The sequence below is a fragment of the Corticium candelabrum genome, chromosome 5 (assembly GCF_963422355.1).
Source record: "Corticium candelabrum chromosome 5, ooCorCand1.1, whole genome shotgun sequence".
NCBI classification, from domain to species: Eukaryota; Metazoa; Porifera; class Homoscleromorpha; order Homosclerophorida; family Plakinidae; genus Corticium; species Corticium candelabrum.
Window position 1 is genome coordinate 252,501 of NC_085089.1, and position 23,860 is coordinate 276,360.

Sequence of the window (23,860 nt, forward strand, 5' to 3'; positions counted from 1 at the left end):
AAATGAATGAAGAAAGAAAGAAAGAAAGAAGGAAGGAAGGAAGGAAGGAAGGAAATTAAGAAAGGAAGGAAGAAACACAGGCAGACAGACATGCAGACGGACGATCAGACAAACATACAGACAGACGGACAGATTGACAGAAAGAATTACACTCAGACAGACAGAAATTAAGACACACACACACACACACACACACACACACACACACACACACACACACACACACACACACACACACACACACACGCACGCACACACACACACAGTTACGTATATCTATGTATTTATGCAACAGTATAACACACACGGATGTATTTCCAATATTAATGTATGTAAGTGTTACTGTACTGTATCATACTTTTCATTAATTATATAATAAACCATTAGCTATCTGTACATCTCAATATCTTACTAGTCTACTTCATCCAGTTGTTAAGTTGTTTTGATGCTATTGTGTGATTGTATGATAAAGGTGCTATGACTGCTGTGTCTGTCATCTTGTTGGGCTATTGGATGTTCCGCAGCAGAAAACGAGGTTATGAGCCTCTTTCCTCATTGCCACGTCTATCTACTCAAGACGTGTAGCAAACATTCATACAGACAACACGACATGTAATACATACAAATATAGCTGCGTTTGCTCTTTGTCTCTGTATTGGCCGAGTTTTGCTGTTGAATTATTGTAATAGAATTGCAACATGGCCAATAGAATTGTTATAGTTGATGACTTGATGGATACTTGTGATGACATTGTCTTGAATACTGCTGTACGTGTACAACAATATGATGTACTATACTAGTAATGCGTGAACCTTCGTCGAGCGTCGCTTCATATGAAAGCTATGAATCAATACTCATTGGGAGTAGCTTCTATCCGGAGTGGAGCAAATTTACCTTTTCCCCGACCAGTCTCGTGTACGTACGCAGAGTGCTGTCTTCCATATACTGAAATACATGTAGTATTATTCTAATATACCGTACTAAAGCTCATCTAGACAATATGTAACATGCATAAAACATAATAATTAATGTAACGATAAATACTATAACTGTTAATTTAATTTTCTAGTTACTGTATATGTAGAGTTGTACTATTCCTACCCAAAATTGATTTTCCTCACTCGTAACTTGTTACTGAACTCTAGCTACTCTACAAGATTTGGTCACACTTCTAAATTCTCCAAAGCTATAGTTATAAATTCTGTATGTCTTTGTGTATCGCTTTTACAATCTAAACTGTCTATATAAATACATATTGTATCAATTTACGTATATTAGCTACGGTATCGGTAGTTGGCAGCGCGCGTTAGCAAGAAAGTCCCGTACGTACAACGCGTACTACTCTTCACGTTTGTGCATACTACGGCAGCAAGATTGGATGCTCGTAGATTTTCAGGTAGCGCTACTTGAACTACAACGTTTCTGTTGTTTCTGATCAAAATTGACGTCTTTCTGGCTAGATGTTCTCTCATGTCGAAAAGCGCGTAGTGATTGGCTGCCCGGCCATTGTTTCTCGTTGCCGCGTGCGACACAAAGAAGAATAATGCGTCGTGATTGGTCACGCGCTTGCATACCATACATTCCTAAAGCGTGACACCCATATATGGTCATTTTTTGGCGTACATAGCCAGCAGCCACAGAGATTTGGGGCAAATAGAACCCCGTTAGTATACCGCTCTTCGCAAGTCACGTGACTTCTTCGCCGTCCCTTCCCTTTGACTCGTAGCTTTCAAATACGTTACTGTTCAGTGTTGTGCGACCGAACGCAGGACCCTACCAAATGAATGTTCCGTACGCACGCACAGACTTTATAGGAGAACTCTCACCAAAATCATTTATCTCTCAAATGAAAGCTGTCACTTCATGACACAACCTTATGCAACCGTTTACTGCAGAAGTTTACCGTAACGAAGAAATAAAGCATTGAAATTATTTGCGTAGGCGTGTTTAGTACCCGTATGTGATGTATGCGTAACTCTGGTTGTTGGTTAGCAAGTGTGGTATAGCGAGCGTGCGCTTTAGGTGTGACTGCGGTTTGTGTATGTGTTATATTAGTCTAGCGATAACTAGCGTTGAGTGCACTTGTGCAGTAGAGTACGTGTCGTTCACTGTAGCAGAATAGATTCTGGTATAACCGGTCCACTGAGTCGGTATACGCGATATACTTAGCCTAGACTACAGCGGAGTAGTATTACGGCTGGTGAGCTATACAACAGAAAGGAAGACCGATATCTGTGCACATTTCAAGGTAAAGATTGTGAGACATATGGTGTCAAGTTGTGATTTATTAACCAAAACCTAAAGTAGTTGCTTCGAGAGAGGACGACTTTGCGTACATACGGGGAATCGTCTGAACAACTCGTTGCCGATTCTCTGCTTCTGTGGCTGTCTGGACCGTAGGTTTCCTGCAGGAAGATACCAGGCCTTGTATCTTTCTTTCAACAAGTTTTAGTATTTGGTGAGAGTTCTCCTCTAAGAGTTTCGCGCTCTCTGGTCTGGAGGTTCGAGGTTAGAGTTCTACTGCGCTTGCGCGACATTCATCGTGTTGTCGGTTAGTCTTCTCACTTCCCGCTGATTCAGCGACATCTTGTCAAGCACAAGAATGGGTAACGATAAGTTATTGTTGTAAACAATCGTCAGTTGTTTTTATGAAGAGCATCGTGTTGTGTCTACCAGCCATGGCCAAATGCGGCCCCCGGGGCCGCATGCGGCCCCCAGCAAGTTTTGCGCGGCCCCTCAGCCAGCTTCCCCAGGGTTTAACTTTATACGATCATGGCACCTTGGCAAGTTGCGCACTTACGCTATCTACGGTCGAAGCAGAAATGGAAATTCGAGGCTAGCCGGGACCCGGATATAGTCACTCTCGTTTTGTTCTTGGGTCGATCAGATCTACAGACATGAATCAGGACCCATGGAGGATGTTCCGTCGGGGCGGTGCGTCGAGGACTGCAGAGTATTTGCCAAGATCTGTTCGATATGCTGATTCTCCACCGCAATCTCTACCCCCACCGCCGTCGCGGCAACAGGCAGAAATGCAAGTCAGCAACGCTAGCAGCAGTTCCAGGACTGGCAGTCACACCATCAGTCAACACAATGATGATCATCATGGTGAATGGTCAGAATCGAGATCGAAACCATTGTCACCATTACTAAAAGACCAATCAGATGACTGTGAAGACTCGGAGTCCAGCTCTGTGGCCGCGACAGCACCACCAGTTTCGAGGTTTTCAGATTCTGATTGCGAAGGTCCACCAGCCAAATCCTGTCGCCTTTCTGATGCTGAGTCTGTTTGCTCGATTTTGACGGGGTCAGGTGAGACCCACCCTGGCTCAAAGTCAGACTCAGGACGACCTCGGAATCGTAGGAAGCCAGGTGACTGCAGACGTATTTGGCACTCTGAATGGGAAACAGCGTACCTCGTACTGTATGACAACAAAAGCAATACTTGCATCTGCCTGAAGTGTAACAAGACAATCGAGACTGTAAAGAAGTATAGCCTAAAGAGACATTATGAACGGCATCACTCCGATACTATAGCATGGAGTAATAAGAAAAGGGAAATTTTCTTGAAGCAATCGAAGCAGAAGAGGGAGCAAATGCAGCGGGCGTTTGTAAAAACATTCAACTCAACCAATTTGACACAGATGGCCTCATACAAGCTGTCCTATACTCTTGTAAAGCATCACAAGCCACTCAGTTTTGGAGAAGCTATCGCTGAGTGGGCACAGTCATGCGATGTAGAGTCCAAAGTCTTCAAAGGCATGCCAAGAAGTAGGCAGACACTCACACGTCGTGTTACTAAAATAGCTGATGTTATTCAGAAAGAGAATATAAGAAATATCAAGTCATCACCATGTTGGGGAATTCAGATGGATGAAAGTACAGACAAAGGGGGCTTCGCACAGGCAATAATTTACTGCAGATATGTTGACATGCAGGCATGTCACATTGCAACAAGATTCTTGGCTATATTAAGGATTGAAGGCAGCCCGAACGCTGAGAACTTGTTTCAGACTTTCGACCAGTTTGTGGAAACTGAACATCTACCGAAGGAGAAGTTGGTGTCCTTCTCCAGTGATGGAGCTTCAGTGATGAGATCGGAGGGAAGAGGGGTATCAGGACACCTAAGAAGAAACTACAATCAAGACATCTTCCTTCAGCATTGCATTGTGCACAGGCAGGTATTAGGAGCAAAGAGTGGACTAGAAAGACTACCAAGCAATGTGCACAGTACTGTAGATGCCGTCATGAACCACTTCAAAAACAGCCATGTGCGCAAAGAGAAACTAACAGCCATCATTGAAATGAGTGACAATGAGCATGAATATCAGCAACTGGTGGCATACCACAGGGTAAGGTGGTTGTCTCTAAATGACTGTGTTCAAAGATTTACAGATCTCCTGCCAGAAATTGTATCTTATTTTGAGCTACAGGCGCATACCACCTCAATTCGACTCAGTGAGCGTGCAAAACTACAAGAGCTGTATGATGGGCTAGTGGACCCCGCGTTTCAATTGTACCTGTACTTCCTTCGTGGCCGTCTCCCGATATTAGCCAGCATCAACACTCAACTCCAAAAGAAAGACCAAGACCTTTTCACATCCTATCAGAAAATAGATGGCTTTAAGAAGACATTTCTTGAGCCTATACTTCATGAAGTTGATGATGGTATGCAGGAAGGTAACGTCCGAACGGAGTCGGACGTCGACAACATAGACTATGACTGTAAGGAGTTTATTAAATTCAAAGAGCAAGCAATTTCATCCGGTCAGCTTTCTTTTGGTCAGTTGCATGAAGTGATGAATAATATTTTCAACTTCACGGCTGCTATTGGCAGATCACTTGATGCCCGTTTTCCAGAACTGGATTTTGTTATCAAAAACCTGAGCTTTCTCTGTCCTGCAAATCGCAAGCACTCCAGATGCGACATAGAGGCAGTGGTAAGGAGGTACTGCAAGAACAGTGTTGCTGCTGCTGTTGCCAATAGGCAGTATAGCGTATACAGAAATGATGATTCGGTTGATTACGTCTATCTTCACTGCGAAAAGCAGCCTGATACCTTCTTTTGCAGATTGGCGCAGATGCCAGAATACGACCAATTTGGATTGCTGGCCATTACACTTATGTGTATGAGTCCGGATACGGTGGAATGCGAACGTGGATTTTCGTGCATGAATCTGACAAAGGACAAGTGTGCTACAAGATTAAGCGGGGATAATCTGCAAAGTCGGTTAGCAGTTTTCCTGGACCCTAGAACTCTTTCATCTTTCCCGTTTGAAGATATTGTGGATAGCGTCTAGTGTTAAAGACGAATTCACTTGCTATTGTGTTGACATCGTCTAGAGTAAGAAGAATTCAATTATTAGATATATCATTAACTGCTTGAAACCAAGTTACTTCATCATGCTATCTGATAATCATGCGTAATTGATTCTTTGTGGCCCCTGTCAAGCCTAGCGCTTCCTAAATCGGCCCCTGGCCTTCATCACCTTGGCCATGGCTGGTCTACGTATTCTTTGTTTTATATTTAAATAATTAAATAATAAAATATACAAAATTTTAAAATAAATTCTGTTTTATATTTAAGTCATTATCGTATCTTATTGCATGTGTTTGTGTATTGTAAGTTGCTACATTATCTAATATTAATTAATTGATCAACATTGTTGTTGTTGTTCTGTCAAGTTCTGTAGTTGTTTACTACACTAAACCGTATGAGTGTGTTTAGCACACAACTTGTTGGTTTCACAGTATGAGACAATGATGAAGTGTTGTTGTAGCTCAAGCATTGAAATCTCCACCAGATGGAAGAGCAGGCCATGAGAGTGTTGTAATAGGAGAGAAAATGTTTGTTTGGGGAGGAAGGACTCAGTCACTTGGTGTCTATCACTCTCGAGTTAACTTGTTTAGTGTGAACATGATATCTGGGGTGTGGGATGCTCACACTGCTGATGCTAAAGACAAACCAACACGTTGTGAATCAGCATGCAGTGCTGTAGTTGGCAATACCATCTATTCATATGGAGGAGTGATTAGTGTATCACCATTTCGAACATTAGATGAATTATACAAATTGAACATTGAGGAGATGAGGTGGAGGAGAGTGGAAATAGAAGGAACAAAACCTGCAGGAAGATGTGGAGCAGCAATGTGTTGTGTGAATGGCAAACTTATAATGATGGGTGGACATGGTCCAATGACATCAGACAGACGACATTCACAAGCTGAATACAAGGAGAATCCATCCAGGAGTGGTTATGGTTGGAACAATGAATTATGGTCATTTGATGGTGAGACAGGTGAGATGAGTTATTGAATATGTTGCTGGTTATGAGTTTGTAGGAGATTTTAGTTTACAGTGTTTGCACAACATCTTAAACAAAGTCAGATGAGACGACTTTTTCACAAGTTTTTTTACTATTTTGTGAAGACAGTAACTATTGCAACTGCAAAGTTACTTTAAATGTTGCTTGTATTTGCCAAATTTGTTTGTTTGTTAGTTGTGTATTTATTATACAGCTAACCACTGCCATTTACTGTAAAGGTAGATGTTATTTCTTCTCACACTTTTGTGGGGTAAAATGTTGACAGCTTTAAGATTTTGAAATTATGGCACGTGGTTTTATTTGTCAATATATTGAAGTGCAGCCAATGGATGTTGAAGTAAAGTTTTTGAATTGTGTTAATTAACAACTCCTTACATGTTAGCAATCTCTTGTGTAACATAGAAGTGAGGATGCTAGATGTTGTGGTGAAATGATTCATACTTGTAGTTACAGTGAAACCTGTATCAGCGACCACCTTCTCTCAGCGACCACCTGTCTTTAGCGACCACCTGTCTTTAGTGACCGCATCTGCCTGGCACGGAACGTTGTCCCATACAATAGCTACTGTACTAAGCGACCACCTGCCCAACGCGACCAACGACCGCTAATCCAAAGACCCTACAGCAATTAACACCTCTTCTAAGCGACCACAATGTACATTTTTTGTCTTGATTACACATTCCAACCTCTCAGAGGTGTTGCCGACACACGTGCGGTACACTTGTATCCCAAATCAATTCTTGCTTGCATGATGTCGCTAAAAGTTCTGAGTCTAGGTGACCGGGTAAAGGTTATTCAGCTGTCTGAGAAAGGAATCTCAGCGAGGCAGATAGCAGGCAAGTGGCAGGCAGATGTCGTAGACGCTGGACAACATGGCATTGACACAAGTGACACTGAAGATGATGATGATTATGATCCACCTCAAATTCGAGTTCAAACTTACAAACAAGCCGTAGAGCTCGTGCATGACCTATTCCAGTTTTTACTCATCAAAATTGATCAGAAAATGCTGGATTTGGTTGCAAAGCTGGAAAGTGTGGTGCAGAAGATGAGTTTGGAAGCCAGGCAGCAGCAAACTCTATCCAGTTTCTTTTTCCTGTCACAGTAGCTAGCTTTGATTTGAACAGTCTGTAACCACATGGACGAAAAACAGTATTTACATTGCACAAAACAAGAAACGAGACGTTTAGCACTTTGTAAGTTCCGTGTCGTGGTGGTCTGGAATGCAGGGCTATAGGTGTGTGGAAGCGCAAGGTTTCCTCTACTAAGCGACCACCTGTCCTAAGCGACCGATACCCCTGGGTCCCACAGGTGGTCGCATAGTACAGGTTTCACTGTACTTATATTTTGCGAGCAAGCGAAACGAGTGAGTTTTCTCTAATGCGTCAAAGGGGTACACTGAGTGTGTGTCCGTGTGTCCGTCCGTGCACCACCAGCCCTGCCCCAGAGAATCGTTTAGGAATTGATAAATTCGAATCATTCTTTGCTAGTTTTGAAGAAAGTAAACATACAATAGTTTACGTCATGTGACGTCATCACTAGAGATGTTTCTATGGAAACTATGCTCACTTAAGTGACTGCGTTTCACCACCCCTACACCCAGGGGACAGCTGTTACAATTTGATAGTTTTGAATAATTGTTTGGTTTTCTCGATGGGTTTAAACAATTGACACTTCACGTTATGTGACGTCACTCTGTGATTATTGCTATGGCAACAAGATGGAATTAGGCGTAAGCAGCGTTTTAACTTGTAGAGCGTCTGAATTAATTGTGTAATAACTGTTTTTGTGACAGTTAATGCTGTTAGCTAATAATAATAATTACCTGATGTAACAACTGCTAACATCGCCATGGAAACATTGCTCACTTACTGTTAAGCATGCACGTTTTACTGTGCATTGCGCACCACTCCTAATTACCCACTCCACCAGCGAATTGAAGAAACAGTATAGTTTACACGTCTACACCGTTGGGTAGGCGCTTCTCCGTTAGCTTGACTATTGATTTACGTAACCAACTGTGACACTTCATGTGACGTCATCGCTAGACACCATTCACTGAAGGAAGCGCGCAAAATACACAGTTTAAAGAAATTTAAAGAAAACAAGTCACTTACGACAGTAAAGGGTTTATTAATTGTACGAAGCTGTTTCTAACAAAACTGATTTGCTGTCCATCGAGTGCATTCAGCAATATGTAGCTAATCTACCCGTGCACCTGGCCGATGCCATCTCGGTAGCTGTGGCCGATGTTTTGTGACTGAAATTGCATTGAAATATTTCGCTTGCCAACAGCCGCTCCCTAGAAATGTAGCTGAGTGAAATATTGATTACGGTTAGACTCATAGTACTGTACTTCACACCTTAAATTGTTTAAAGAGTAATCAGTTTTGTGGCAGCTTTCGAACAAAAAACACCATTGACTTAAAAGAGCTGACGTTGTTGTGAAATTTCACTCTGCACCCTCGCTCGCACAGGTGGGAATGCAATGAGCACCCATATTATTTTAGGAATTTCTTTGTTGTGGGGACTACAGGAACAGATCAGTGGTCACTGATCACGGCAGACGAGGAGACGAGCTTACTGCAGTAGCTAACACATTGCAGGTGGTACTGTGCTGTGATTACTCACACGTGGGAGTCGTAAAACTGTCCTATTTTGTGGAGCTGGATTTGTACGGCAAAGCCACATGAGCTAAAGCTACTTGTCATGTACCGTATTTCCCCATGGGGCATTATTTTTCGTAGTTATAAAACATTCAGGGTTGGCCAACTGGTGCTGTTGTGGCTGGTCTTGGGGACCAAGAAAGCAAAGATTTGACACCAAGGCTTGAAGCCACTCAAGCAGATGGTGACATCACGATTGTGACTGAAAACAAGGCATCATGATTGAATGTACATGATGATATCATGTAGATACTACAAGTAGTGTACTTAACAGGAAAATAGCGGCTAAATTTGTTTGTGACAATTCTATTGTGGTTTTGAGAAGGCTTATATTCTGTGGAATCGAGGGTGTCAATTACTAGTTGATATCAATGAAATGTTAGTATAGAGAAGGCAATGTCTGATGATCTGGTGTGTGTGTGTGCGTGCATGTATTGCTAATCTGTGTTTATCTTGATCAGATTGTTGGTCTCCAGTGTGTGTGACTGGTTCTAAACCATCTCCACGTGCTTTTCACACACTGACAGCTGCGGATGAGAAAAGAGTCATCTTGTTTGGTGGCTATGATGGTCAGAAATGTTTGAATGATTTGTGGTTATTGGATGTGCAGAAAAAGGTAGTGTGTGGTTGATGGTGTTTATTTGTGTTTCATGTAATTTGTTTGTAGATGTGGACTCACATCACACCATCTTCTCTATTGTGGCCACAACCAAGAAGTCAGCACACTATGTGTACAATATGCTGTAAAGATGAAGAGATTAAGGTGTTACTGATGGGAGGAGATGATGGAAGTGTTACGAAAGACTGTTGGATGATAGATGTGATGAGAGGCAGCAGTGAGAAGGTGAGAAGGAAATGAGAGTGTGGACACAAAGTTTGAATTGATGTTTGGTCATTGACGTGTTGTGTTAGCTTATGATTGATGGTGATGTGTTTGCTCGCTATGCTCATTCTGTTGGTTGTGTTACACTATCAGATGACACAGTAGCCATCAGTGTATTTGGTGGTTATTCCTCGTATCATTCTGTTACCTCCAGTCCACGTTTCTACCAGTGGAGTGAGTGACTGTTGATTGATATCTACCATGTGTATAATAAACTCATTTTGTGTTTAGATCCTCGTAATTCGTCTGTCCTTCATAATGGTTTACCAGCAGCAGGAACTGGTGTACGCGCTGTTTGTCATGAGTCAGCAAGTGCCTCTCTTGCTGGTGAGACAAGTCAAGAGGTGACAGTCACATGTTAGACATGAAAACATGTTGGTTGATGATTTGTGTGACAGACAAGGCAATTAATGGAACAAATTGGACATCTCACAGAAAGAAATTCACAATTGCAGAGTCGACTAGATGATAGCGAACGAAAACTGTACTGTACTGTCTGGAAACGTACAGTACAGTTTATTGTTGTTTAGGAGCAGAACAGATGAAGCCAGAGCTTTGTGTGAGGAGAAAGACAAACAGATTGAAGAATTGATTGATGAAAGGCAAAGTCTGCAACATGAAGTGGAGAGACTGAAGGAGGAGACGAGCAATCAGCAGACACAGTTGTATTACAAACAGAAAGCTATTGATAGTTTACATAGTGAAAGAGAAGCAAGACAGAGAGAAATGAATAGAATGAGAGAAGAGAAGGGAGAGCTAGAACGAAGGGTAGAAGAGATGGATTTATTGCTGAAAAATGCAGAGGCAGCAAGTGAAGATGCAGAGAGAAGAGTAAGGGAGAACGAGGAGGTGCTGAACATTGCAGCAGAAGACATACAACTGAGTGATAAGGAAATAGGCAGTGGAGCATTTGGATGTGAGTTACATGTTTTGTGTTTATGTGTGTTTTTAATGAGAAACCAAAGGAAATTGCAAGAAGACTGGAAAGGTTGTGTCTTGTGTGTGTGTGTGTGTGTGTGTGTGTGTGTGTGTGTGTGTGTGTGTGTGTGTGTGTGTGTGTGCGTGTGCGTGGGCATGTGTACGTGCATTTGTGGTGTTCTAGCTCAGTTGGTTAGAGAGTCATCTTGTAGAGTGAGCACATCAATGTTGCAAGTTCAAGTCACAATGCACACACAGAGACAAAAACACACAGACAGACAGATAGACACACATAGACAGACAGACACAAACATGCATGCGCGTGCGTGCGTGCGCTCGCACACACACACACACACACACACACACACACACACACACACACACACACACACACACACACACTGAGTGATGGTGAGCTATGGCATTTCTTTGCTCAAGAAACTCACACACGATTGCTTTTCTCGACTCATGAGTGTCTTGTCATTGACTGGAGGTAGACAAGACCTCTGGCTTAGCAAAATAACATCCTGCAGCAGACGGGTACATGTGGGTCTTGGTGTCCAGTCCTAGAGCTGCACCATAGCCAGTGCCCCTGGATGCTCTGCCCAAGCTCCAGGTGGGTCGTTAGCTCTGGGCCAAAGACTCTACGTAGTGCATCAAGGTAAGGGAGCTATTTTCAGAACTGTCCTGTTAGGGACGACACTGGTGTGAAGAATTGAACATTTGCCCATTGTGTGTGTGTGTGTGTGTGTGTGTGTGTGTGTGTGTGTGTGCGCGCACGCATGCACGTGCGCGCACGCATGCACGTACGCGTGCGCGTGCATCTTTTGCTTGGGAGTTGTGTAGCTACTAAATTTTGCTATTAAAGAAGGTTGTATAGATGTACCGATTAAATTATGGAGGCTGTAATGTCTTTGTCGTGCATGGAGGCCTTGTCTCTAGAGGCAGTGTGAGCTATCTCTGCAACTGACCTTAATGTCGACGTCGAATGACATGGAGAGCTTGACGTTTGTCCTGTGTGTGTGAGCACGCGCGCATCAGTTAATACTAAAGGAGGTTGTGCAGATGGACAGAGTACGTATTTGCTTGTTTGACTTATCAAAGTATCCAGACATGTTCTCTTCTAGCTGGTGTAAGAATACAGAGTAGAGGTTGAGTGTGCAGCTTGTAAATTACCATCTAATTGTATGATGACATATGATGTGTTGTGAGGATTAAAGTTGGGAAGTACAGTAACTACAAATGTAAGTCAAGGTTGTTGATTGTCACTTGTTCTTGTTAATATCAAGTTGGATATGATAGTGTGGGAGACTTCTTACTTGTTGATAAAACTCAAATTGAATACAGGACTGAAGGCATACTTTTGTGTAGTTAGTTTTATATTTATTTATGTGCTGTTGTGTTGATCATGTTGTGTAATATTTGATGTTTGTATGTGTTGTTCAGCTGTTTGTGTTGGCTACTGGCGTGGCTGCCCAGTGGCTGTCAAACTGTTACACAAGGAACTGGCAAGAGATCATTACCAGAGACGTCTGTTTGAACAGGAAGTGTGTGTTTCTTCCAGATTACACCATCCCAATATTGCTGCCGTGTGTGGTGTCACTCGTCAACTGGATGCTCCATTCTGTCTGATCATGGAACTATTACAGGCTTCATTGTCAGACGTCATTGAAGCAGCACACGTGAGTGGCATCTACTTGACATTGAGAGAACAGACAGATCTTGCTCATGATTGTTTGAGTGGCCTCACATATTTGCACAATTTGGTAAGCAGACTGTACGTGTTGTTTAATTGTTCATCCGTTTGTGTATTTGCTTGTGTGCATGTTTGCTCATCTGCTTGTCTATTTCTCAATTGTTAGTTTTGGTTTTAGTTTTTATTTGTTAATGTTTGTAGCCTCGTCCTATTCTGCATGGTGATATTCGTCCTACAAACATCCTCATCACATCAGTGATGAGAGCAAAGATAGGAGATTTGGGTGCTGCACGTTTTACTGATGGCTCACTGTCAGTGGGTCCTATGAGTACACTGTATGTTGCACCAGAAAGATTGGCCAATAACGCTTTACCGAACAACCAAAGAGCAGACGTGTACAGTATGGGAGTAAGTCTGGGAGAATTGTTTACTGGATATCAAGGGAATCGTGAAGACAGAACAAGACAACTGCGATCTGTGCATCAGTGGGATCTGCGTGTGGTGTGTTGTCAGATGGCTCACGAGGATGCCAGGAATAGAATGGAGGCAAGTGAAGCTCTCAATGTTAACGACAGAGTTGTGAGGAGTGAGGAGTACACGAGATGTGGTCCACGACGTATGGTGAAGGGAGTGACGGATGGAGTAAAGAAGGTGACACTGTGTGAGAAACCATGGTGAACAGAACAGACAGAACGTTGATACCAATGAGTTGGATTGTTGTCGCGCGAGTCTCTCTTAGTATTAGATGTTGTCGATGTGTAGCTATCGAGTTGACTGTTTGTTAGTTGTCTTGCTGCCTGACTGTAGTGTGATGGACTATTGATGTGTTGTGATCAGATGAACAAGCAAATGTGTTGTTTATGTGTATCTGTTGTATTGTGTTCACTCTTATTATTTGGTCACGGGCAGCTAATATCTAAGCGGATAGTATACAGAATAGATTTTAAATAATCAATATGTTATATGCATGATGATATGGACTGTCTGTCGGTATTCTCCAACATCAAACTGTGATCCATCACTGCTAAATCACAAAGTTCACGAGTTCACAACTAATACCTAATCTAGACATAAGATCTAACCCTACAGTAAACACAACCATTATTATCTCTTTCTCCCCACACCTATAAATGAAGTTGAACAGACAACAAGCGTCTATACATAGAGCCTTTGTTGTTGTAGTTGTTGTTATGGTGCTAACCGATTAGCCAACATAAAACTGTTACCAGTATACTGAGCAGCTGTCTTGATATCACAAATTAAAACGGCATAGTGTTTATGAAGTATTCGTTTGGAGTAAATTTGCACAACATTAGGGTCACACGAATTTCTGGTTTTACAGTATGTGGCTCAGGGTTATGGTTGCTGCTTATCTCTGCATGTGTTGTCTATAGGCTACTGTACTGTTACGACAGTGGCATAGCTATGGGAGACCTGATATGGGTGGGGCGTGGTATGGGTACGTGCCACACCCCAAAATTTCAGTCATGGGGCAAGATAGGCTACATGACTTGAGTTTTTGCCTATCAAAAGAGGCTTGTTATAAGGAATAGATCTAGATCATGCAGTTGACACTTTTGCAGACATGCTAGACAAATTGAAAAAGCCAGAAAGTTAAAGATTAGATGCAGTCAGAAGCAGCAGCATGTGTAGTTGGGTGTTAAATATAAAATAAAAGATATTGCAACTGCATGGGTGGCAGCTGGTTCAATGCTCGTGGAAGTGAAGGGCCAGACAACACGACATGTAATACATACAAATATAGCTGCGTTTGCTCTTTGTCTCTGTATTGGCCGAGTTTTGCTGTTGAATTATTGTAATAGAATTGCAACATGGCCAATAGAATTGTTATAGTTGATGACTTGATGGATACTTGTGATGACATTGTCTTGAATACTGCTGTACGTGTACAACAATATGATGTACTATACTAGTAATGCGTGAACCTCCGTCGAGCGTCGCTTCATATGAAAGCTATGAATCAATACTCATTGGGAGTAGCTTCTATCCGGAGTGGAGCAAATTTACCTTTCCCCCGACCAGTCTCGTGTACGTACGCAGAGTGCTGTCTTCCATATACTGAAATACATGTAGTATTATTCTAGTATACCGTACTAAAGCTCATCTAGACAATATGTAACATGCATAAAACATAATAATTAATGTAACGATAAATACTATAACTGTTAATTTAATTTTCTAGTTACTGTATATGTAGAGTTGTACTATTCCTACCCAAAATTGATTTTCCTCACTCGTAACTTGTTACTGAACTCTAGCTACTCTACAAGATTTGGTCACACTTCTAAATTTTCTAAAGCTATAGTTATAAATTCTGTATGTCTTTGTGTATCGCTTTTACAATCTAAACTGTCTATATAAATACATATTGTATCAATTTACGTACATTAGCTACGGTATCGGTAATTGGCGACGCGCGTTAGCAAGAAAGTCCCGTACGTACAACGCGTACTACTCTTCACGTTTGTGCATACTACGGCAGCAAGATTGGATGCTCGTAGATTTTCAGGTAGCGCTACTTGAACTACAACGTTTCTGTTGTTTCTGATCAAAATTGACGTCTTTCTGGCTAGATGTTCTCTCATGTCGCAAAGCGCGTAGTGATTGGCTGCCCGGCCATTGTTTCTCGTTGCCGCGTGTATGGCGCGCTACCAATGCCAAAACAATTGCTGCAGCACTAATACTCAGCACTAATATAATGAGAAAAAATATAGTGTATAATGCATTATGCATAATGCATTGTGTATAATGCTTTTTGTATAATGCTTTTTATATAAAATGCCTAGTGAATAATGCAGCACGAATACGCAGCACTAATACGCAGCACTAATACGCAGCACTAATACGCAGCACTAATACGCAGCACTAATACGCAGCACTAATACGCAGCACTAATACGCAGCACTAATACGCAGCACTAATACGCAGCACTAATACGCAGCACTAATACGCAGCACTAACATAATGGTCCGAAACGCGAGGCATTAACACACAAGACTGCACTGTGTTTACGCATAATGCATTGTGATATTGGACCGAACTGCGAGGCATTAGCATCGTGCAAACTTCACACAAGTTCAGTTGCGTATCTTTAGCATTATGAGATTGAGCAAGCACTAGCCTAGGCCCATCTAGATATTTCAACTCTCACGCATTTGACCCCTTCTCGTGCGTACCCATCACTTCGAGTTCGTCTCACGCGTATCTACATACTGAGATAGTCCAAAAGACAATGTATGCCGTATCTTCTTGTGTTCCTAGAAACACACTTGACATTGGAGAAGTGAGTTTTTAGTCTACATACTTCAGGTGTTCTTCTGACATAAACCCTACCTTCTTAGAATGCAAGAAATACTGAATATTAATAGGACAGCGACAGAAGCACAGGCAAGAGCCGAGATATTTTCCCAGCAATTCTTAAGTAACGACAAAGAAATTGTTGTCCAAAACCGTAAGTGCAATACTACACTATCAAACTTGATAGACTAATTTCCAACATGGCAACTATCCTGCAGTATGCAGCTGCAGTTGAAACTGTTCAGCAGCTACCACCATCTACTTTAATTTCAGTGCAGTATTTAGAAGACGGCAATAGAACAGCAACCATGCCAATGGCTTCGACGTGCATACCAGCTCTTTATTTCCCAGTAGTACATGAGGATTATGATTCGTTCCAGACTACTTTTACCATGGCTTTGGAGTTTGGCCTTGGTGGTTTTGGCGTAATCTAACTGACATAACTAATTGCACTCAGCTGTGGCACTTGACTTAGTAGTAAGCGGGAAATTGAAAAGGTGTTAAATTAAGAGGTTTTGCTGTAGTTCTTGATAGTTGCTTTAGAGCACATCTGTTTGCTTTTTCATTAGTTTAATTTAAGTTAATTTAAACATTCAGGCTGCTTGAGCACACTCACAGCAGTATCTTTCAGAAGTGTCATCAGGGGTTGCATTTATAAGTTAAAGAGGCCAAAAGGCCAGCAGCACTTTGCTTATTAATTAATGCCATTTGCAAATATTTTCTATTCACATTTTTCATCTTTCCTCCTATTGTAGAAAATCCATTCTGTCTATGTGCGGTCTACCAATTTCCATTCCATGTGTGAGAAATAATATGCATACATTTAAAGTTAAGAGAGGACATGTCAACAGTCAAGCCAATTAAACCACTTTGAAATTAGCACCCATGGTAAATCAGTTATAATGAAATTAGCACCCATGGTAGGTCAGCTATAATGAAATTTGCACCCATGGTAGGTCAGGTATAACTGTGACTGAACTGCATTACTGTAAATAATGTTACAAGTAAATACACACTAGGAAAGTCTGTTGATCTGATATCTTTATTAAAAGCTACATCCTAATATACTATAACAAGCTTTGGCTTGGCAGGCAGTCACTTCATTAATTATTACTAATTAAGTACAGTTTAGAATACCTTGAAGCTAATAAAAACTGATAACAAAAACTGCGCAACTTGCCTTGAAAAAAATTCTCCTGCCAATCCGTAGATTTGCGTTGAATATGCCATCCAAGCCAGCATTAAATTAGGAAACTTAGTTCGTGCAGTTGTAGAGACGGAGCAGCCAGTCGATTGTGCTTGGAACGTGCAATGCAGAGAGCAGAATGCAGTCAATTCCCTCTGCTGGTGACTAGTGCATGACGTGCACGTACACGTCAACTAGGTCGGGTGGTCTAGCCTTCACGCAACTGCTCATTCCTAGTTTTCGTTAGAGAACATGAAGAGGGACTCGCCTACTAGAGCGGTACGTAGTCTAGCAGCTCGCTTGACCGGCTACCTGGTGATGCGCGCAGTAGCTACAAGTCTAGAGAAAGTGATACATGTACAAAGAGCTTGCGACGTGTCCAGTAAAGGTAGACAACATCAGTCTTGCATACGTACCCGAGGAAACAGGTTGAGATCCTCATCTTCAAACAGTGTACTGTACATGCGGTTCAGCACCGAATCAGCAACCAGGCCCTCTTGCGCGCCCGGAGACCTCGCAGTTCGGTCCAATAGCATTATGTTAGTGCTGCGTATTAGTGCAGTCTTGTGTGATAATGCCTCGCGTTTCGGACCATTATGTTAGTGCTGCGTATTAGTGCTGCGTATTAGTGCTGCGTATTAGTGCTGCGTATTAGTGCTGCGTATTAGTGCTGCGTATTAGTGCTGCGTATTAGTGCTGCGTATTAGTGCTGCGTATTAGTGCTGCATTATTCACTAGGCATTTTATATAAAAAGCATTATACAAAAAGCATTATACACAATGTTTTTTCTCATTATATTAGTGCTGAGTATTAGTGCTGCAGCAATTGTTTTGGCATTGGTAGCACGCCATTCGCGTGCGACACAAAGAAGAATAATGCGTCGTGATTGGTCACGCGCTTGCATACCATACATTCCTGAAGCGTGACACCCATATATGGTCATTTTTGGCGTACATAGCCAGCAGCCACAGAGATTTGGGGCAAATAGAACCCCGTTAGTATACCGCTCCTCGCAAGTCACGTGACTTCTTCGCCGTCCCGTCCCTTTGACTCATAGCTTTCAAATACGTTGTGGTGTGCGACCGAACCTACATGCAGGACCCTACCAAATGAATGTTCCGTACGCACGAGCAGACTCTAAAGGAGAACTCTCACCAAAATCAACTATCTCTCAGATGAAAGCTGTCACTTTATAACACAACCCCTTTGCAGCCGTTTACTGCAGAAGTTTGCCGTAACGAAGAAATAAAGCATTGAAATTATTTGCGTAGGCGTGTTTAGTACCCGTATGTAGTGTATGCGGAACTCTAATTGTTGGTTCGCAAGGAAGACCGATATCTGTGCACATTTCAAGGTAAGGATTGTGAGACATATGGTGTCAAGTTGTGATTTATTAACCAAAACCTAAAGTAGTTGCTTCGAGAGAGGACGACTTTGGATACATACGGGGAATCGTCTCAACAACTCGTTGCCGATTCTCTGCTTCTGTGGCTGTCTGGACCGTAGGTTTCCTGCAGGAAGATACCAGGCCGTGCATCTTTCTTTCAACAAGCTTTAGTATTTGGTGAGAGTTCTCCTTTAAGAGTTTCGCGCTCTCTGGTCTGGAGGTTCGAGATTACAGTTCTACTGCGCTTGCGCGACATATTCATCGTGCTGCCGGTTAGTCTTCTCACTTCCCGCTGATTCAGCGACATCTTGTCAAGCACAAGAATGGGTAACGGTAAGTTATTGTTGTAAACAATCGTCAGTTGTTTTTATGAAGAGCATCGTGTTATGTCTACGTATTCTTTGTTTTATATTTAAATAATTAAATAATAAAATATACAAAATTTTAAAATAAATTCTGTTTTATATTTAAGTCATTATCGTATGTTATTGCAGGTGTTTGTGTATTGTAAGTTGCTACATTATCTAATATTAATTAATTGATCAACATTGTTGTTGTTGTTCTGTCAAGTTCTGTAGTTGTTTACTACACTAAACCATATGAGTGTGTTTAGCACACAACTTGTTGGTTTCACAGTATGAGACAATGATGAAGTGTTGTTGTAGCTCAAGCATTGAAATCTCCACCAGATGGAAGAGCATACCATGAGAGTGTTGTAATAGGAGAGAAAATGTTTGTTTGGGGAGGAGAGACTAAGTCACGTGGTGTCTTTCACTCTCGAGTTAACTTGTTTAGTGTGAACATGATATCTGGGGTGTGGGATGCTCACACTGCTGATGCTAAAGACACACCAACACCTTGTCAGGAAGCATGCAGTGCTGTAGTTGGCAATACCATCTATTCATATGGAGGATTGATTAGTGTATCACCATATAGAACATTAGATGAATTATACAAATTGAACATTGAGGAGATGAAGTGGAGAAGAGTGGAAATAGAAGGAACAAAACCTGCAGGAAGAAGTACAGCAGCAATGTGTTGTGTGAATGGCAAACTTATAATGATGGGTGGACATGGTCCAATGACATCAGACAGACGACATTCACAAGCTGAATACAAGGAGGATAGATCCATGAGAGGTTATGGTTGGAACAATGAATTATGGTCATTTGATGGTGAGACAGGTGAGATGAGTTATTGAATATGTTGCTGGTTATGAGTTTGTAGGAGATTTTAGTTTACACTGTTTGCACAACATCTTAAACAAAGTCAGATGAGACGACTTTTTCACAAGTTTGTTTACTATTTTGTGAAGACAGTAACTATTGCAACTGCAAAGTTACTTTAAATGTTGCTTGTATTTGCCAAATTTGTTTGTTTGTTAGTTGTGTATTTATTATACAGCTAACCACTGTCATTTACTGTAAAGGTAGATGTTATTTTTTCTCACACTTTTGTGGGGTAAAAATGTTGACAGCTTTAAGATTTTGAAATTATGGCACGTGGTTTTATTTGTCAATATATTGAAGTGCAGCCAATTGGTGTGGAAGTAAAGTTGTTTCAATTGTGTTAATTAACAACTCCTTACATGTTAGCAATCTCTTGTGTAACATAGAAGTGAGGATGCTAGATGTTGTGGTGAAATGATTGATACTTGTAGTTACTTATATCAGGTATTTCTTTGTTGTGGGGACTACAGGAACAGATCAGTGGTCACTGATCATGGCAGACGAGGAGACGAGCTTACTGCAGTAGCTAACACATTGCAGGTCATACTGTGCTGTGATTACTCACACGTTGGAGTCGTAAAACTGTCCTATTTTGTGAAGCTGGATTTGTATGGCAAAGCCACATGACCTAAAGCTACTTGTCATGTACCGTATTTCCCCATGGGGCACTATTTTTATAGTTATAGAACATTTGGGGGTGTAGCCAACTGGTGCTGTGGTGGCTGGTCTTGGGCACCAAGAAAGCAAAAATTTGGCACCAAGGCTTGAAGCCACTCAAGGAGATGGTGACATCACGACTGACTGAAGACAAGGCATCATGATTGAATGTACCATGATGATATCATGTAGATATTACAAGTAGTGTACTTAAAAGGAAAATAGCGGCTAAATTTGTAATTCTTTGCAACAATTCTATTGTGGTTTTCAGAAGGCTTATATTCTGTGGAATGGAGGGTGTAAACACTGCTTTAATTACTAGTTGATATAAATGAAATGTTAGTATGGAGAGGACGATGTCCAATGATCTGGTCTGTGCGTGCGTGTGTGCATGTGTGTGTGTGTGTGTGTGTGTGTGTGTGTGTGTGTGTGTGTGTGTGTGTGTGTGTGTGTTTGTCTGCCTGCATTGCTAATCTGTGTTTGTCTCAGATTGTTGGTCTCCAGTGTGTGTGACTGGTTCTGAACCATCTCCACGTGCCCTTCACACACTGACAGCTGTGGATGAGAAAAGAGTCATCTTGTTTGGCGGCGTGGATGATCAGAAATATTTGAATGATTTGTGGTTATTCGATATGCAGAAAAAGGTAGTGTGTGGTTGATGGTGTTTATTTGTATTTCATGTAATTTGTTTGTAGATGTGGACTCACATCACACCATCTTCTCTATTGTGGCCACAACCAAGAAGTAACCACACTATGTGTACAATATGCTGTAAAGATGAAGAGATTAAGGTGTTACTGATGGGAGGATATGATGGAAGTGTTATGAAAGACTGTTGGATGATAGATGTGATGAGAGGCAGCAGTGAGAAGGTGAGAAGGAAATGAGAGTGTGGACACAAAGTTTGAATTGATGTTTGGTCATTGTCGTGTTGTGTTAGCTTATGATTGATGGTGATGTGTTTGCTCGCTGTGCTCATTCTGTTGGTTGTGTTACACTATCAGATGACACGGTAGCCATCAGTGTATTTGGTGGTTATTCCTCATCTTATTCTGTTATCTCCAGTCCATGTTTCTACCAGTGGAGTGAGTGACTGTTGATTGATATCTAGCATGTGTATAATAAACTCATTTTGTGTTTAGATCCTCGTCATTCGTCTGTCCTTCATAATGGTTTACCAGCAGCGGGAAGTGGTGTACGTGCTGTTTCTCATGAGTCAGCAAGTGCCTCTCTTGCTGGTGAGACAAGTCAAGAGGTGACAGTCACATGTTAGACATGAAAACATGTTGGTTGATGATTTGTGTGACAGACAAGGCAATTAATGGAACAAATTGGACATCTCACAGAAAGAAATTCACAATTGCAGAGTCGACTAGATGAAAGCGAACGATTAAAGGATGAGTGTAATGTGCAGCTGAGTGTGGAAAGGTTGGTGAATGAGTGATGGATAGTGATGTGTTATATGAATGGAAACATACAGTACAGTTTATTGTTGTTTAGGAGCAGAAGAGATGAAGCCAGAGCTTTGTGTGAGGAGAAAGACAAAGAATTACGCAGTGAAAGAGAAGAGAGACAGAGAGAAATGAATAGAATGAGAGAAGAGAAGAGAGAGCTGGAACGAAGGGTAGAAGAGATGGATTTATTGCTGAAAAATGCAGAGGCAGCAAGTGAAGATGCAGAGAGAAGAGTAAGGGAGAACGAGGAGGTGCTGAACATTGCAGCAGAAGACATACAACTGAGTGATAAGGAAATAGGCAGTGGAGCATTTGGATGTGAGTTACATGTTTTCTGTTTATGTGTGTTTTTAATGAGAAACCAAAGGAAATTGCAAGTAGATTGTGGAACGGTTGTGTGTGTGTTTGTGTGTGTGTGTGTGTGTGTGTGTGTGTGTGTGTGTGTGTGTGTGTGAGTGTGTGTGCATGTGCATATTTTGCTACTAAGGGAATTTGTATAGATGTACAGATTAAATGATGGAGGCTGCAATGTCTTTGTCACATTTCTAGAATGGCCAATAACTGATCACAGAAACAGTTATTGCACATTTATTAACCAGATTTGTCTAGTGAGACAGATCATTGAAATGGTTATCAAGCATGATTCAAGTGTACGTATTTGCTTGTTTGACTTATCAAAGTATCCAGACATGCTCTCTTCTAGCTGGTGTAAGAATACAGAGTAGAGGTTGAGTGTGCAGCTTGTAAATTACCATCTAATTGTATAATGACATATGATGTGTTGTGAGGATTAAGGGTGGGAAGTAGTAACTACAAATGTAAGTCATGGATGTTGCTTCTCACTTGTTCTTGTTAATATCAAGTTGGATATGATAGTGTGGGAGACTTCTTACTTGTTGATAAAACTCAAATTGAATACAGGACTGAAGGCATACTTTTGTGTAGTTAGTTTTATATTTATTTATGTGCTGTTGTGTTGATCATGTTGTGTAATATTTGATGTTTGTATGTGTTGTTCAGCTGTTCGTGTTGGCTACTGGCGTGGCTGCCCAGTGGCTGTCAAACTGTTACACAAGGAACTGGCAAGAGATCATTACCAGAGACGTCTGTTTGAACAGGAAGTGTGTGTTTCTTCCAGATTACACCATCCCAATATTGCTGCCGTGTGTGGTGTCACTCGTCAACTGGATGCTCCATTCTGTCTGATCATGGAACTATTACAGGCTTCATTGTCAGACGTCATTGAAGCAGCACACGTGAGTGGCATCTACTTGACATTGAGAGAACAGACAGATCTTGCTCATGATTGTTTGAGTGGCCTCACATATTTGCACAATTTGGTAAGCAGACTGTACGTGTTGTTTAATTGTTCATCCGTTTGTGTATTTGCTTGTGTGCATGTTTGCTCATCTGCTTGTCTATTTCTCAATTGTAAGTTTTGGTTTTAGTTTTTTATTTGTTAATGTTTGTAGCCTCGTCCTATTCTGCATGGCGATATTCGTCCTACAAACATCCTCATCACATCAGTGATGAGAGCAAAGATAGGAGACTTGGGTGCTGCACGTTTTACTGATGGCTCGCTGTCAGTGGGTCCTATGAGTACACTGTATGTTGCACCAGAAAGATTGGCCAATAACGCTTTACCCAATAACCAAAGAGCAGACGTGTACAGTATGGGAGTAAGTCTGGGAGAATTGTTTACTGGATATCAAGGGAATCGTGAAGACAGAACAAGACAACTGCGATCTGTGCGTCAGTGGGATCTGCGTGTTGTGTGTTGTCAGATGGCTCATGAGGATGGCAGCACTAGAATGAAGGCAAGCGAGGCTCTCAATGTTAACGACAGAGTTGTGAGGAGTGAGGAGTACACGAGATGTGGTCCACGACGTATGGTGAAGGGAGTGACGGATGGAGTAAAGAAGGTGACACTGTGTGAGAAACCATGGTGAACAGAACAGACAGAACATTGATATCAATGAGTTGTATTGTTGTCGCACGAGTCTGTTGTAGTATTAGATGTTGTCGATGTGTAGCTATCGAGTTGACTGTTTGTTAGTTGTCTTGCTGCATGACTGTAGTGTGATGGACTATTGATGTGTTGTGATCAGATGAACAAGCAAATGTATTGTTTATGTGTAT

At 41.6% G+C, this 23,860-nt stretch overlaps 5 protein-coding genes across 6 annotated transcripts in view; all 5 read left to right on the forward strand.

Annotated features, from left to right (window-relative positions):
• Nucleotides 1–760, forward strand: part of LOC134180163 (lysosome membrane protein 2-like) — a 10,498-nt gene extending 9,738 nt beyond the window's left edge. The window contains exon 11 of the mRNA XM_062647257.1: nucleotides 473–760. Within this exon, the coding sequence (XP_062503241.1) occupies nucleotides 473–585 (113 nt within the window). The 3' untranslated portion in view covers nucleotides 586–760. The remainder of the gene's footprint in view (nucleotides 1–472) is intronic.
• Nucleotides 761–2,445: 1,685 nt separating this feature from the next.
• LOC134179274 (rab9 effector protein with kelch motifs-like) lies at nucleotides 2,446–6,771 on the forward strand. The gene is made up of 2 exons (XM_062646133.1): nucleotides 2,446–2,606; nucleotides 5,781–6,771. The coding sequence occupies exons 1-2, from the start codon at nucleotides 2,603–2,605 to the stop codon at nucleotides 6,314–6,316; spliced, it is 540 nt and encodes a 179-aa protein (XP_062502117.1). The 5' UTR covers nucleotides 2,446–2,602; the 3' UTR covers nucleotides 6,317–6,771.
• On the forward strand, nucleotides 2,718–3,912 carry LOC134180040 (uncharacterized). Its single transcript, XM_062647111.1, has 2 exons — nucleotides 2,718–3,844; nucleotides 3,906–3,912. Exons 1-2 carry the CDS (start codon nucleotides 2,898–2,900, stop codon nucleotides 3,910–3,912), a joined length of 954 nt encoding a protein of 317 aa, XP_062503095.1. The 5' UTR covers nucleotides 2,718–2,897.
• LOC134180354 (uncharacterized) lies at nucleotides 3,902–5,458 on the forward strand. Its single transcript, XM_062647493.1, has one exon. It carries the CDS (start codon nucleotides 3,933–3,935, stop codon nucleotides 5,298–5,300), a length of 1,368 nt encoding a protein of 455 aa, XP_062503477.1. The 5' UTR covers nucleotides 3,902–3,932; the 3' UTR covers nucleotides 5,301–5,458.
• Nucleotides 6,772–10,106: 3,335 nt separating the features above from the next.
• Nucleotides 10,107–23,860, forward strand: LOC134179273 (uncharacterized). 2 transcript variants are annotated; one of them, XM_062646131.1, is made up of 11 exons: nucleotides 10,107–10,219; nucleotides 10,274–10,791; nucleotides 19,047–19,565; nucleotides 20,757–20,911; nucleotides 20,963–21,139; nucleotides 21,208–21,352; nucleotides 21,410–21,522; nucleotides 21,577–21,695; nucleotides 21,768–22,039; nucleotides 22,742–23,061; nucleotides 23,194–23,860. In XM_062646131.1, the coding sequence occupies exons 2-11, from the start codon at nucleotides 10,341–10,343 to the stop codon at nucleotides 23,668–23,670; spliced, it is 2,748 nt and encodes a 915-aa protein (XP_062502115.1). In that variant the 5' UTR covers nucleotides 10,107–10,219; nucleotides 10,274–10,340; the 3' UTR covers nucleotides 23,671–23,860. The 2 variants fall into 2 exon arrangements, with proteins under 2 accessions (XP_062502115.1, XP_062502116.1); XM_062646132.1 differs by lacking the exons at nucleotides 10,107–10,219; nucleotides 10,274–10,791 and adding an exon at nucleotides 18,602–18,714.